The sequence below is a fragment of the Raphanus sativus genome, chromosome 2 (genome assembly GCF_000801105.2).
Source record: "Raphanus sativus cultivar WK10039 chromosome 2, ASM80110v3, whole genome shotgun sequence".
Taxonomy (NCBI): Eukaryota; Viridiplantae; Streptophyta; class Magnoliopsida; order Brassicales; family Brassicaceae; genus Raphanus; species Raphanus sativus.
Window position 1 is genome coordinate 36,374,372 of NC_079512.1, and position 15,110 is coordinate 36,389,481.

At 38.9% G+C, this 15,110-nt stretch overlaps 4 protein-coding genes across 6 annotated transcripts; 2 read left to right on the forward strand and 2 right to left on the reverse strand.

The window, feature by feature from the left end:
- The first annotated feature begins 697 nt into the window (after window positions 1-697).
- Window positions 698-3,035, forward strand: LOC108829338 (cytochrome P450 71B2). The gene is made up of 2 exons (XM_018603003.2): window positions 698-1,662; window positions 2,295-3,035. The coding sequence occupies exons 1-2, from the start codon at window positions 736-738 to the stop codon at window positions 2,907-2,909; spliced, it is 1,542 nt and encodes a 513-aa protein (XP_018458505.1). The 5' UTR covers window positions 698-735; the 3' UTR covers window positions 2,910-3,035.
- Window positions 3,036-3,701: 666 nt separating this feature from the next.
- Window positions 3,702-5,846, forward strand: LOC108843354 (cytochrome P450 71B2-like). 2 transcript variants are annotated; one of them, XM_018616536.2, is made up of 3 exons: window positions 4,114-4,194; window positions 4,265-4,750; window positions 5,031-5,846. In XM_018616536.2, the coding sequence occupies exons 1-3, from the start codon at window positions 4,114-4,116 to the stop codon at window positions 5,643-5,645; spliced, it is 1,182 nt and encodes a 393-aa protein (XP_018472038.1). In that variant the 3' UTR covers window positions 5,646-5,846. The 2 variants fall into 2 exon arrangements, with proteins under 2 accessions (XP_018472037.1, XP_018472038.1); XM_018616535.2 differs by having other exon boundaries at window positions 3,702-4,750.
- A 129-nt stretch (window positions 5,847-5,975) lies between these two features.
- On the reverse strand, window positions 5,976-8,681 carry LOC108843353 (exocyst complex component EXO70A1). The gene has a single exon (XM_018616534.2). The coding sequence runs from the start codon at window positions 8,254-8,256 to the stop codon at window positions 6,226-6,228; it is 2,031 nt and encodes a 676-aa protein (XP_018472036.1). The 5' UTR covers window positions 8,257-8,681; the 3' UTR covers window positions 5,976-6,225.
- A 1,931-nt stretch (window positions 8,682-10,612) lies between these two features.
- Window positions 10,613-12,208, reverse strand: LOC108827606 (probable WRKY transcription factor 11). Of its 2 annotated transcripts, none has more exons than XM_018601057.2 (3): window positions 11,422-12,208; window positions 11,016-11,141; window positions 10,613-10,911 (listed from the first exon to the last, which is right to left on the reverse strand). In XM_018601057.2, exons 1-3 carry the CDS (start codon window positions 12,099-12,101, stop codon window positions 10,731-10,733), a joined length of 987 nt encoding a protein of 328 aa, XP_018456559.1. In that variant the 5' UTR covers window positions 12,102-12,208; the 3' UTR covers window positions 10,613-10,730. The 2 variants fall into 2 exon arrangements, with proteins under 2 accessions (XP_018456559.1, XP_018456553.1); XM_018601051.2 differs by having other exon boundaries at window positions 11,016-11,144.
- Window positions 12,209-15,110: the final 2,902 nt, after the last annotated feature.

The window sequence follows — 15,110 nt, forward strand, 5'->3', positions numbered from 1 at the left end:
TTTTTTTTTGATAAATATTTTTTATTGAAATTCCGTGAGTATTATTATACTATATTAGCATCCTATTAAATAATTAAAACTTTCCAAAATAGTATTATCTTATAATAGAAAACCGAATTTAAACATACACCAAAAAAAAATTGATAGCCACGACGTTCCGGAATGGTCCCCTTGTATCTCCTCCATGCTCGCGCCGACACAAACCAATAAGAAAACGTGCACGTGGGACGCTGGAAGAGTCTGAACTCTAAACGTTGACAGTCCTGCATGTTTAAGATAATTGATTTAAATCAAGAAAGTACTATCAAACCACAAACCCCAAAGTACTTAACGTTACCACTTATTTTGCATATAATAATTGATACAAAGACAAGCTTAAGCAAATCTCTCCGAAAACAGAGTTTCTATAAAAATAAAGAAGAGTAGAAAAAATTGACAACTTCAAACATAACATACAAGTTTTGATAGCCACAATCTTCCGGTTTGTCATCTCTCTCTGCTCGTCCTGCAACAAGACAAACAAAACCAGCTTAAAATCTTGCACGTGGAGTACTCTCAATTATAGGCTTGTAATCCTGTTTCAACGATGAGGTTACATGTGTTTAAATCCACAAAACGTTGTGTGCCACAAAGCCACTTGTTTTTGAACGTCAACGTTATCTATTTCCTAGTCTCTTACCTATAATAATTGGTACAAAGACTAAGCTAAGCTCATCCCCCCCCCCCAAGAAAAAAATGACTATCTTCTTTCTCTGCTCCTTATGGGTTTTCTTGCTTCTCACGTTTGTCTCATTTATCTATTTCGCGAGAAAGTTTAAAGAACCTAAAACATTGAATCTTCCTCCGAGTCCTCCAAGTCTTCCCATCATCGGAAACTTGCATCAACTCGCGGGACTACTTCACCGATGTTTTCATCACCTCTCCATCAAGTACGGACCAGTGGTACTTCTTCATCTCGGCTCTGTTCCAACGGTTGTCATCTCCTCGAGTGAAGCAGCTGAAGAAGTTCTTAGAATACATGACCTTGGGTGCTGCAACAGGCCAAAGACTGTCGCCACTGGGAAACTCTCATACGGTTTCAAAGACATCAGCTTCTCGCAGTACGGCGAGTACTGGCGAGAGATGCGAAAGCTCGCTGTCATCGAGCTTTTCAGCCTTAAGAAGGTTCAGTCTTTCAAGAACATCAGAGAGGAAGAGGTTGGGTTCATGGTGAAAAAGGTTTCAGAATCAGCTTTGGAACACACTCCTGTTGATCTAAACAAAGCCTTTTTCTCCTTAACCGCAAGCATCATTTGTAGAGTTGCCTTAGGACAGAACTTCAACGAGAGTGGCTTCGTGATTGAACAAGATAGAATTGAAGAACTTGTACGTGATGCATTGGTAGCTCTTGGTACCATCACTTGCTCTGACGTTTTCCCCGGTGGGCTTGGGAGATTCTTGGATTGGTTGTCTGGAGGACACAAGAGTATAAACAAAGTGTTTGAAGAGCTTGATGCCTTTTACCAGCATGTCATTGATGACCACTTGAAGACAGGAGCAGCTGGAAAGAAAGGTATTGATTCTCAGGTGGATATTGTTGCACTCTTGTTGGATATGATGCACAAACAAGGGAAGAAAGATTATTTCCAGCTCAACATTAGTAATATCAAAGCAGTCCTCATGGTAAAGAATCTCAAATCTTGCTTCATATTATATTATGATGTTTTCACACATATTAACAAAACAAAATATCGGTTTTTGATTCTTTAAGCCAATAGTATTTCAATGAATTCAGTTAGTTTTTAAAAGTTTACAGGTTCTTGTTATTAATTAAGCAAAACTTCATAGAAACATATAAAAATTATTGTGAAATAAATATTTTTTCTAAAACTTCTATGTAAGTGAGTGTATATCTTAGGATCAGTATAAATTTTGGGTCGTAGTAACAGGGTCGTCTCTAAACCATGGTAAACAAACTTCCTAAATTTGTAGAAAAGAAAATTTAGTTGAAAAAAATTCAGGTTTTCAAATTTTCCGAGCCGGCCACATAAAATGAATTTTAAAATCAACTACTAGGACAAGACCACAATACAACAATTATTAGACCATGATTAACGGAGCTTCTTAGGGATGGGGTTTTTAGTGAAATTTAAGAATTCTCATTAATCATGTTCTTAGGTCTTGATCATTCAGTTGCGTTTGATTTTACCTGACCTTTTACGTTACCAAAAACAATAAAGATCACATAAAAATGCAAACACTGACTTGATTAAAAACCTTATGCTTATATGTGTTTATGTATGTGTGTTTGTCAGGACATATTTCTTGCAGGGGTAGATACAGGAGCCGTAACCATGATATGGGCCATGACTGAACTCGTTAGAAACCCAAAGGTGATGAGAAAGGCACAAGAAGAGATACGAACCACCCTAGGGCCCAGCAAGGAGAAGATCACTGAAGAAGACATTGACAAAGTTGGTTACTTGAAGCACATAATCAAGGAAACGTTTAGGTTACACCCAGCAGTTCCATTACTACTCCCTAGAGAAACAATGTCTCACGTCAAGATCAACGGCTACGATGTAGCTCCCAATACACAAATCCAACTCAACGTATGGGCCATTGGACGTGACCCCAAGTGTTGGACCGACCCTGAAGAGTTCATCCCTGAACGGTTTGCTAACAGTTCTGTAGATTTCAGAGGACAACACTTTGAGCTGTTGCCGTTTGGTTCTGGTAGGAGGAGTTGTCCTGGGATGCCAATGGGGGTTGCTTCCGTGGAACTAGGACTGTTGAGTTTGCTTTACTTCTTTGATTGGGAGTTGCCTGAAGGGATGGTTAGTGAAGCAGACATTGATATGGAAGAAGCTGGTACTCTTACCGTTGTCAAGAAACAACCTCTTCTACTTGTTCCTGTTCTATATCACTGATGAGCATTGAGCTGTCACAAAAAGCTTTATACTCTTGTCTTGTATAAGAAATAAGTTTATCTGTAATGTATTTCGTTCTATAATGTCGTTTGATGGGGGAGAGTAAACCATGATTTTCATGAAATACTTTTTATCGATCGTCTCGAAGCTACATGGCTTTTGGTCCTAGGCTCAGCTGTTTAATGTCGTTTGCGTTCCCCTTCTTTGACCTTTATTTCTCCGCCAGGCAGGCTGATCAGCTGTCATCAATCGGCGATGCGGCGCGCAGGTTAAGAACTCGTTTTCAGAGGGAGAGAGAGAAAAAAAAGCATATAGATATTCCACCGATTATTAGAAGATGGGGAAAGGATAAAAATAAGTTCCGTATAAGAAATTATTTAAAATCATTGGTACGTATACATACCCCGAGTGGAGGACGCTGACGGCGACTTTGGCGTTTTTGACACGTCAAAACTGACGTGGTGTCGTGGTGACAACCAGATTGGTTGGCTCTCGATCGGACCTTAGCTGGACGTTTCAGAGTTACAAGTGTTCTGGTTTTGTACACTTTATCTCCATGCTCTTGCCGCTACAACAAACTAATAGGAAAACATGCACGTGGGAGTTGGGACGGTGGAAGAGTCTGAACGTTGACAGTCCTGCATGTTACTATGAATTTACATAGTATGATTTAAATCCACAAACCGCACTTTATTTGGAAAGTTTAACTACTGTCTATGCAAGCTTACTATTTTCATCATCACTAGTACTATTGTCATAGTTGTCAGTTGTCACAGGCTCATAATCTTGCTTTCAGTGATGGAGGTACACTGGTTTAAATCCACATAATTTTTCGTGCCACAAAACCACATTATCTTACCTATATAATAATTGATATAAAGACTAACCTTAAGCTCATCTCTCCTAGAAGAGCAAGGAAAAAAATGTCTATCTTTCTCTGTTTCTCATGGGTTTTCTTGCTTCTCACGTTAATCTCTTTCATGAGAAAGATTAAAGAAAACAAAACATTGAATCATCTTCCAAGTCCTCCAACTCTTCCCATCATCGGAAACTTGCACCAACTCGCAGGACTCCCACACCGTTGCTTTCACCACCTCTCCATCAAATACGGACCCGTGGTACTTGTTCGTCTCGGCTTTGTTCCAACGGTTGTCATCTCCTCGAGTGAAGCAGCTGAGGAAGTTCTAAGAACACATGACCTCGAATGCTGCAACAGACCAAAGACTGTCTCCACGGGGAAACTCTCATACGGTTTCAAAGACATCAGCTTCGCGCAGTACGGGGAGTATTGGCGAGAGATGCGGAAGCTAGCTGTCATCGAGCTGTTCAGCCTTAAGAAGATTCAATCTTTCAAGAACATCAGAGAGGAAGAAGTTAGATTCATGGTGAAAAAGGTTTCAGAATCGGCTTTGGAACAACACACTCCTGTTGATCTAAGCAAAACCCTTTTCTCCTTAACCGCAAGCATCATTTGTAGAGTAGCCTTAGGGCAGAACTTCAACGAGAGTGGCTTCGTGATTGAACAAGATAGAATCGAAGAACTTGTAAGTGAGGCATTGTTAGCTCTTGGTACTTTCACTTGCTCTGACGTTTTCCCCGGTGGACTTGGGAGATTCTTTGACTGGTTGTTTGGAGTACACAAGAGGATAAACAAAGTGTTTGAAGATCTTGATGCCTTTTACCAGCATGTGATTGATGACCACTTGAAGACAGGAGCAGCTGGAAAGAAAGGTATTGATTCTCAGGCGGATATTGTTGCACTCTTGTTGGATATGATGCACAAACAAGGGAAGAAAGATTATTTCCAGCTCACCATTGATAATATCAAAGCAGTCCTCATGGTAAAGAATCTCAAATCTTGCTTCATGTGTTATATTATATAATTAATTAGTAATCTTTGTACAGTCTCCACCATGTGAATGTTAAGTAATAGTAGTAAAATGGATTTTAAAACCAACTACTAGGACCAGGCCACTATATAGGTGTTGATCATTCATTTTTCTTGCATCTTAATTTTACGTGACTTTTACGTTACCAAAAACAGAAAAAAAAAAGATTACATACAAATGCAGACACCGACTTAGGTTATATGTGTGTTAAATGTATTTGTGTGTTTGTCAGAACATATTTCTTGCAGGGGTAGATACAGGAGCTATAACCATGATATGGGCCATGACTGAACTCGTTAGAAACCCTGGAGTGATGAAAAAGGCACAAGATGAGATACGAACCACCCTAGGGCCCAACAAGGGGAAGATCACTGAAGAAGACATTGACAAAGTTGGTTACCTAAAGCTCATAATCAAGGAAACTTTTAGGTTACACCCAGCAGCTCCATTACTACTTCCTAGAGTAACAATGTCTCACGTCAAGATCAACGGCTACGATATACCTCCCAAAACACAAATCCAACTCAACGTATGGGCCATTGGACGTGACCCCAAGCGCTGGACCGACCCTGAGGAGTTCATACCTGAACGGTTTGCTAACAGTTGCGTGGATTTCAGAGGACAGCACTTTGAGCTGTTGCCGTTTGGTTCTGGCAGAAGGAGTTGTCCTGGAATGTCAATGGGGGTTGCTTCCGTGGAACTAGGACTGTTGAGTTTGCTTTACTTCTTTGATTGGGCATTGCCTGAAGGGATGGTTAGTGAAGCAGATATTGATATGGAAGAAGCTGGTAATCTTACCGTTGTCAAGAAACAACCTCTTCTACTTGTTCCTGTTATACACCATTGATGAGCATTGAGAGTTGTCGCAAAAAGCTTTATACTCTTGTCTTGTATAAGAGAAATAAGTGTAAAAAGAAAAAAGAAATAAGTGTGTATTAATGTATGAACAATGTAGTAGAGAAAAATAAAAAACAACAACAATGTAGTAGAGAAATCCCAATGTAGTTGCATATAAGATATTGCTACGGATTACAACTCAGTCTATGGGTTACTTTACTAGTCAAGGAGTATTATTGTAGTTCCTTTTTTTTACTCTAGTTTCAATCAAAGAGTGAGAGAACGCTAGATACTCTGATTCGCAAAAAGCTTTATACTCTTGGCTCTAAAAATGGTTCGGTGATGCTGATCTGAAAATCCATAAACGATCACAAATGAAGTACAACAACTAAAGAACACAAGAAAACATGCTGATCTTCTGGTTATAACATTAAATAGAATAATCTTAACCCCCCCCTAACATGACATCTTATGAGATAAATGAAACTATACCTGATCTGACAGTATTTATATACGTATAAAAAAAGGAGTACACATCTTGCTTCTCCACTGAAGAAGAGCAGACACAATTACGATCACAAACATTCAAATCAGACAACAGCGGAAGTAGTACGTCTGAGGTCAACATCGCTCTTGAGTTTCTCACTCGGCGGTGTTCCTTTAAAACTCCCATATCTCATAGGCCTAGGTACGTAAAGAGAGCTCAGCATCTTCTCCAAAGCCACCACAGTGTATCTCACGTACTTGCTCGAACTCGCGTCTTTCTCAACCAACGGCCCGTAGTTCTGCATATAGCTTCTGTAAACCGGTACAACCGCCTGAACAATCTGCTGACAAACCCTATCCCTCAGATCTTTCTCAGGTACGACCCACGCGGACTGCTTCTTATACATCTCCTCGAACGCGTCGTTGAAAGACTTGAGCCTCTTCTTGACGAGATCACGAGCCGTGGCGTGTCCACCTGAGAATAGTATAAGCCCTTCTCTGCTCAGATGGCTAGGGAGCTTACCCCAGCTGTCTCTAAGGAAGACGGTGGCGTAATACTCTTTGTACTGATCATGCTCCTTCAGCCACGAGTCTCCCAGCTTATCTCCTATCCTCGTGCCTTTTAAGTTCTTGTATAGGTGCCAGTGGTTGTTCATACCGAAGAAATGAGCAAGCGTTTGATCCGGATACGCTTTCATCCACGCGTCCATGTTCTGCTCAATCATTTTGATTATCCTCAGCACCTCAACCGTAAGCTGGTTCTCTTGGAACCTCTCTGACCTCCAGCTTTTGTGTATAAGCAGAACCTGAGTGAGCGTCGACTTGTACTTATCTCCTATAAGTTTATTACAGTAGTCAGTCACGAAACTGACCAGCCTAGGGACACCACCGTCGCTAGGCGGAGGGATCTGCTTCTGAATCTCTACCTGAACCAGAAGCTCCCAGAAGATCTCCGCTGCACCATCTATCAGCTTCTTGATGAGATCTCTCGTGTAGTTTTGGATCTCAACACAAGCTTGTCCGCCGAAGAGACGGTTGAAGTCTGCTCTCAGCTTGTTTAGCGAAGTGAAGATGTCTAGCAGCTTCAGAAGCTTGATAGGATCCGTCTTGCTATCGGTAACGGTTTTACCGAACCGTAGAAACGCGAGCATCCCGGCTTGAGCAGCGATCTTGGAGAAGCAATCCATCCAGACATTGGAACCGAACCTCTCGAAGACATCGTTGCAGAGCTTGAACTCTGCTTCGAACAGATGCTTAACAGCAAACTCCAAATGGTTCCCCCACTGAGATATGTAACCTTCTATGCTCTGCACGTCGTTGAACTCGTTGACAGATATGTCTAGGTAGTCCAGGTCAAGCGCTTGAAGACTAGCTCTAACGTTAGAGCTCCTCACTTCCACGTACACCGAGACGCACTTGTCGAGTCTGTTGTTCGCTCTGAGCCTCCCGAGGATAGCTTGCAGTTTGTGGATCACAGTCACAGGCAGCTGAGACGGTGCAATGCAAGGTTGATCACCTAACGATGAAGACGCCATCGGAAGCGGGACGCTGTTGTCCTGCAACAGCCTCCTGAACTCGTTCTCCAGCTTGTCTAAAGCAGCATCCTTAAGCCCACCGTCGAGACGAGCTTTGTCTTGTTGAAACTCTCTAAGCCCTCTCAAAGACTTCTTCAAACTCGAGAGATACTTCTCGTCAGCAACACTGTGATCCTCCAAATACTCAACGATATCCTCCAACCACTGGATAGCTAACCCACAGTTCTCCCCGAGAAACCTCAACGCTTCCTCTAACCGCTTCAGGACCGAGAGATAGCTGGAGAGGTCGTTCTTGGGATCTGATAGCAAAGACTTCTCGAGTCCGTGAACCGCGTCGAACACCTTGAGGATGGTAGCTGCGGGACCAACGGCTCGGTTAATGTGTCCGCCGACAGCAACGAGAGCTTCTCTGTCTGCTCGTATCGGCCTCACCGCGGCTTCGAGAGAGGGTAGTCTCTGCTCAATCTCATCGAACCTAGGAGAGGTTTTCTCTAGAGCTAAACCGATGGCTTTAGACTTCTCTAGACTCGATTTTAGAGAGTTCCTTGCAGATATTAGGCTTTGAATCCCTCGTGCCACACCACCAGCAGGTTCCGCCATTGTTAGTTAAAAAAAAAAAGCAATTAAGGTTCCAAACTTTGTTCCTGATAAAAATGGAAACTTTATCACTTTTTTTTCTTAGCCGGAGTTTAGATAAATCAAACCAAACACAGAAACTAGTTTAGCAATATAAACACTTCCGAGAAGAAACAAACAAAACCAAACCCAGATACAGAAACTTCCGAACAACCTTTGAAAGGGAGTGACTTTTTATAAACTGGGGACAACGCAGATGAAAGAGATCAAGTTGAGGTAAGAGGTTTTGCTGTGTTGGGTCGCCGGGGAAGAGTTGATCCGGCGGCAAAAAAAAAAGAGAGAGCTTTGACGGAAGAATCGAAACGGTGTGAGTTTCGTTTCTCCAGAGAGAGAGAGAGAGAGAGAGAGAGATACCCAGAAATTAAGAAAGATAAAAAAAGTAAGATTAGGCCAGAAGATTAACAGAAAAAAAGGAAATCGAAAAGAGAAAAAGAGAAACTTTTATTGTTTTCGCGACAGTTTTTTTATTTTTTATTTTTTTTCCTCGCGATGCTCGACGGAAACTGCCAAAGAGCATGACACTACAGTCTCTCGCACAGGTTTACCACTTGCGACTTTGGTTAAGAACTTGCTATAAATATTCCATGAATTGGTTTGAACAAAAACAAAATATTCCATGAACTAATCAAAATGTTATAATGGCATTACTTTTTTTTTTTTTTTGCTTTTCATGTCAATAAAATTATGCTTTATTTGTGATTACTTTAAGAACATTTTTCTTTAAAATGTGTTCAGATTTTCCGAATCTTCTTTTTTCGTTTTCGTCATAGATTTTTCTAGATTAATTTCGTACAGACTTATGAGCATCTGCTTTTAATGCCAGTTTACCATATTCAACAGGTAACGTATGAGTTAGGTCCAAATTTAATTTACGTTGACTAATCTCTTTTATATTGTGATGGTGAAAATCATAGTATTTGAAAGCAGTTAAGTTCAGATAATATACTTAAAACAGTACTAGTTGGGAAAAGTAAAATAAAATATTAAGATTTTTTTTTGTCAACATATTAAGATTTATCTATGATATATTTATAACCATATTATTAGTTTTAGTATATAAGTCTGAATATAGATTGTTGATATATTTGTAGTAAAATATGTAAGTACATGTTAAATTAGGGTCATTTTTATAGGTTGAACAGGGTCTGGTCCATTATGATTTGGAGCCGTGATGACTAGGATATATATAGTTGAATCATCTTTTATGTATGACTTCGTCTTGGCTTCAGCTATGCTACATATATCTGCTTCGTATATTGAATTAGTGTTTAAAAAGATGTATATTTTGGCGGAACTAATCAAAAGTAGTTAGCTAGATTGGCTAGTGCGAGAATTATAAATCTAACTTACGTCCAACTGGTACGTATGGTTCGTTTATTGCCTCACACATCATGATAGATTTTATTTAGGAGAGTTAGAGTTAATTACATTAATACCTAAAACAACATATATATGTAAATGTGAACTTGTTAAAAAGCCTAATTACTTGGTCTTATGCTGTGGGTTTGATAGGCTTTACATGGGCTTGTTTACTAGTACATGGTGGATGTAGCCCATGAAAGTATTGCATATTTCTTTTCACTATCAAAGGTGTTCAAAGCCTTTGGTTTTGATTTTGAAAGATGCCAACGAGAAAGACATGAACATTTGTCGCAACAGAAAAGGCTTACAAGCTCTCTGAGAATCTCTTTTACCACATGATTTGGTATGGTCGTATCCATAAGCAGAAACTGAAACTTTGTCCTACTAAAGACTTGCACCCTTTAACATTGCGAGAATTTGTCCATCTCTAACTCCGTATACATCGTGCCAAAGTATTTGTCTTATCATATTATGGATCAATGTCAAGATTATCTAAAAATATTTCATTATAATCACAAAATCATAAGTATGTGATATAAATGAGAATTTGAGAAGAAAAATGGAGAATAACTTTTTTTCTGTAAGAGGAAAAAATTGTCAAACGAAACTTCGTCCAAGACGCCAAGCTCAACGCCTCACCGGCATAGTATAGTTGACCCTTGACTTGTCTTAAATAAACCTCAAATTATACGTGACTTCAACACCCAAATCTACCTAACTACTCATTGACTTTCTAATCGTCCACCCTTAGTTAACTCTACATTTAATGATTTAAACACTTTCCAACATCCACCAACTATATATTTATTCTTCATATCTCTATGTATTAATAAAAACGAAATGATGAATTATTGAAAAGTGAAGAACATAAGTCCATAATCTATATCATTGGTGCGCAAATAATTCCATAACCACTACCTTATACCCGTATCTGCTATATTTATAACGCACAACGAGATCATGTTCGTAGAAATATATTCCACCGGAGACTGTTTCTCTAATTAAAATATTTTTAGTAAGAAAATTTACAAAGCATTCCATCTAATACTCACAAAAAAAAACAATACAAATCAAAATCATGCCGAAGCAAACACCAAATCATTAACGCCTGAAGAAGAAACATTCATTTGCATCGCTGATTGTTTGTGATGGTGCTCTCCTTCGTAAGTCACTATAAGCATAGCTGGATCGTCCAAAGCTCGTTCCACATGTTTCTTCGCCGGACATCCTCTATAAGTACTACATCTGTAATAACCACTGAACCATAACAACAAAAACATCATTAGATTTTTAGATCACGTATTCAGACAAAACAAACATCAACGATTGACAGATACTACAAGAGTGTAAAAGATAGTTACCGTGGGTGTGGTGAGCCCTTTATAGGTTTTTGACCGTACTTCCTCCATGAAAACTCATCCGGTGGAATATCGGCGATCTTTGCACTTATCGCCGGTACCCTAACGGTTCTCTTCGGACGATCTTTTCTGCTTTAATTAATAAAAAGGCACTATTAATTAAACTGATTTAACTAGCCATAAGCTGCGTGCATTGAGGTTTTAAAAGTCAACTCTCTAGTCATTGTCAGGGATATTTTTTCAAGCAACCAAACCCGATACTGTAAATTATACTAAACCGGGAATAAATCCACCTAACTAAACCGGTAATAGTCAACTAAGCGTTGAATATTCGAAAATTAAAAATAACGGAAGTGCGTGATTAGTGAGGTAACTGTTAAAGTGACAGGTGGGTGACGTAAAACAATACCTTTTCTTGCAATGGCATTTGCCGTGGCCGGAGCCGGAGATTCTGCCGGAAAAATTCTGAGAGTGCTCGTGCTCGACGCATCTTCGTCTGTATGGATGACCAGCCAAGGGCGGCTTACCAGAGGATGTGACAGGCTGCGACGGAGCAAAGATCGAAGATCCCTTGGACACGCTGCCGTCGCCGCCGGTTAGCGCCGACGACATGAAGGAAGAGCTTAACGAGACGCTGAAGTTTTCCTTGGAGAAGTCCAGCTCAGAGCTGTTGGGTTTGGATCCGAAGATGGTCGGTTTAGTGAAGTCGAGTGTCACGCTCGGCCTCGACGGAGGGAGACTCGCCGTCGTTCTCGCCGCCGGTTGGGAGATAACCGGAGCTTCGGATTGAGCGGTTTTTACGAACTGGCTCTGTTGTATAGGAGGAGGAGATGAGGGAGTTGAGTGAACCGGTCCGCGTCTGAACCGGGCGTGGCCTGTACGGTTAAGGAGGGAAATAACGGTTTTGAATTTGGAGACGGTGAAGTCGGTGAAGTCGGTGATCTCGGAGCAGTCAACGTTGCTGTGTTGCTCGGGGCGGTTAGAGAGGACGCGGATCAGGTGTTCCATGCTCTGTAGACCTTGCGATGCAGCCTCCTCGATAGCTTTTTGATCATCCATCTTAGGGAAACGCATTAGATCAACGGCCATGATGATCTCACTGTAACTTACTGCTTTTGCTTTCTGTTGCTGTGAGGAAACGAGAGGAACGTTGAAGATCAGAGAGAGAGAGAGAGAGAGAGATGGTGGATGAGAAGAGAGAGGGGAGGGAGGATGGCGTGATATATGGGGAAAGGAGGTGACCGGGTCAGGTTGTGTGATTAAAGTCAACTGGTGAGATTTTGATCCAACGGCTGTGGTTGAGTTGAGTCTTTCCATGGAATAAAGCAATGAAAGTTTGGTCTCCTCCTCAATCCTCCTCAAGTTCCAGTAACTGGGCCCACATGCATCTGAATTTTATTGTTTCTTCAAATTAAAGATCCTTTTAAAAAAATCATAGCACGCCATCTTTTATAATTTGTTTGCAAGATTTGTTATCAAAAAGTGAAAAAACTATGGTTTAATCAAAGGTATGGAAGTTTTTTCCCTTTTTTAAATTTATAAATTTTTCAATAATTCATTAACACACAAAAAATAAGCAAAACAGTACAAATTACAAAATGATGATAAAATGTCAACATAATTCACACTCGCTGGAGAGAAGAGGCCCAGCTGGATTTTGGTTGAGACAAGAAGGTAGGAGTTGTCAATGAGACATAGATGAATGATTTTTCTTTGAACATAGGTGGTGAGTGATTAAAAAATAATAATTGACATATTTGACTTCTTAAGTTTTAATTATATTTTATTGTTTGTTCCAATTTGAATCTTCTTTATTCTTTCAAGTTCTACAGACTCTTGTTATTGTCAACCATAATTACAATTAACTATAATTCGATAGATTGCCTGTACAATTTGATAACCCTATTAAAGTGTTTTCATAACAATTAAAATCTGGTGTAAGATTTTTACTTCTCAACAACAAATATTTAATTATTGTTACCATAAAATCAGTTCAAAGGATGTTTTTCGTATCATTCTAGAAATCCTCTTCACATGACATTATGCCGTTGTCGTAAGCCAATTCCTCTACGCCTAATTATCTACAGTTACTGGGAATCAACTAATAATCTTTCTAATTAAATACTAGAAATACTGGTTTAACTAAAATTATACTAGACAGGGATTATTGAATACGACTAATGAGAAGAAACGGTGACTATTTTAAAATTAAAAGTAATATTAGCTGACGAATAAAAAAAGTAGTACTATAAAAAAGAAAAAGATTATCATCTCTTTAAAGTTTAAACACAGCCATTGACTATCGCGGTAACCGGGTGGTCCCGTCAACTCGTATACGAACCATCAGATATTTCTAAAGGTTAATCCAACGGTGGATCTGTGAATGCTAGTGTTGACTATGCTTATGATTTTATGAACCTAAATATTCACAGCCAGCTATTTGGTTCTCCTCACGTGTCGAATTTGTAAAAAGAATGTCTCGTGTATTGATGAATGATGAGATTGTAAAAAGAAGAAGAGAAAATAAACAATTTCGCAAACTAATTATAATTACAGTTTAATTTATTCACCAATAAAGCAGATTTATTTCATGTATGTTGTAGACGAGTACTAAATAGTTAAAAAAAAAAACCTTAAATTAACCCAACTTTATTAATTCCTTAGTTGCATGGACACCATGGTTTTCAACATTTATCTTCTTACATGTCTATTTTTTTTCTCTCTTCATAAGATCAATTCGTTTGTGAATGCGATTATCTTCTGTAGTCCTGATTTTGTGTGATAAACTATACGATTAGTCATGTGAACAGAAGCACAGAACGTGTTGTGTGTGCTAATAACGTGCCATTGACGTAGACCAAACCATGGGTTGTTCTTTAGAACACTAATTTTTGTCAACGATTAAACTATAACATGGGGTAGTTGACCTAACAAGTTGTATTAATATTGTCGTGCACGTCGATCATCTATGCATTTACAAATTGCAATGCAAGAAAATATCATTTTCTCTATTTTTAAGAGAACAGATGAATTAACACATCCAGACTATGAAATAATTTAAGCTCTCTCAGCTTCTTGAAAGATAAATAAATAATTCTTAAATTTAATATTCTGTAAAAACATATTGCGTTTAGCTATTCGTTTAATGACGATGAAACATGAAAGCGCCCTAAGTAAATTAAAATACAAGCTGTTAACGAGATTCAGTTCCTCTATAACCTATGTTTTGGGATAATATCTGGAAGCAAATCCTGTTGGAACTCGTTTTTGACGAAATGGTTTAAGACCGTTTTTCGGTAAGTTTTCCGGACGAAGACGTTCGTCGGAATAACCAAATGTTTAATACTATGAAGTAGTGTATTCGTATGTCAAAATCAGAGTTGGTTTTGAATGAGAAATGGAGGTCCAAAGTGAATGATATAAAAAGCTTGTAAAGCTTATATTTAGCTAAGTATAAAACTAAGCAAATGTATCACTTTGAATATTTGGGTTTGAATTAGATTTAAATTTGTTAATTGGACATCATGTCAATTAACTTATTTTTATAGATCTTATTCATAATAATAACCCACTACAAAGAATATTGTTCAGTTTGATTTAGTCAAAAAAGAATAATAAATGTCTTTGTAAAGTGGCGTTAATTTGGTCATGGAGAAGTTACACTCCTTAATGCCAATTAATTTGTCAAGTAAATGCTCCATCAATACACAATATGCGTTTGCACTTTGTGAGTGTATAAATAAGTTGTGTGTGTTCTCATTTTTTGAGAGAGAAAAACAGATACATGATTAGAGTAAAAATCATTCTCCCATTATGAAATAGTTATGTTAGTATTTTTATTTTGTATCTGAGAGTACAACACAAAATCAGTTTCGCCAGGCTTCTGATAGAGTGACGCAAATTCAGAAGATTGTTTGCAGTTGTATCCTGGGACTCATTACGTTATCGAACCGTCGCATTACGGGACGTATTTTGAGTTAAGGAAAGAGATAATATCTCGCCTCTGCAGTTGTATCATCCTTTTCTTACTCTTTGGTATAATTTTATCAATTTTATTATTTACAATATTCAGTAATCCGTAGTTTATAAAATACGGTT

Bases quoted from the DNA above. Each gene is read 5' to 3' on its own strand.
- LOC108827606 (XM_018601051.2), bottom strand. From the start codon at position 12,101: ATGGCCGTTGATCTAATGCGTTTCCCTAAGATGGATGATCAAAAAGCT. The intron at 11,145-11,421 runs GTATTGTTTTAC...TATTAATTAAAG, and splicing joins AAATGCCATTGCAAGAAAAG to CAGAAAAGATCGTCCGAAGA. The intron at 10,912-11,015 runs GTAACTATCTTT...GTTATGGTTCAG, and splicing joins AAGGGCTCACCACACCCACG to TGGTTATTACAGATGTAGTA.
- LOC108843353 (XM_018616534.2), bottom strand. From the start codon at position 8,256: ATGGCGGAACCTGCTGGTGGTGTGGCACGAGGGATTCAAAGCCTAATA.
- LOC108843354 (XM_018616535.2), top strand. From the start codon at position 3,833: ATGTCTATCTTTCTCTGTTTCTCATGGGTTTTCTTGCTTCTCACGTTA. The intron at 4,751-5,030 runs GTAAAGAATCTC...TGTGTTTGTCAG, and splicing joins ATATCAAAGCAGTCCTCATG to AACATATTTCTTGCAGGGGT.
- LOC108829338 (XM_018603003.2), top strand. From the start codon at position 736: ATGACTATCTTCTTTCTCTGCTCCTTATGGGTTTTCTTGCTTCTCACG. The intron at 1,663-2,294 runs GTAAAGAATCTC...TGTGTTTGTCAG, and splicing joins ATATCAAAGCAGTCCTCATG to GACATATTTCTTGCAGGGGT.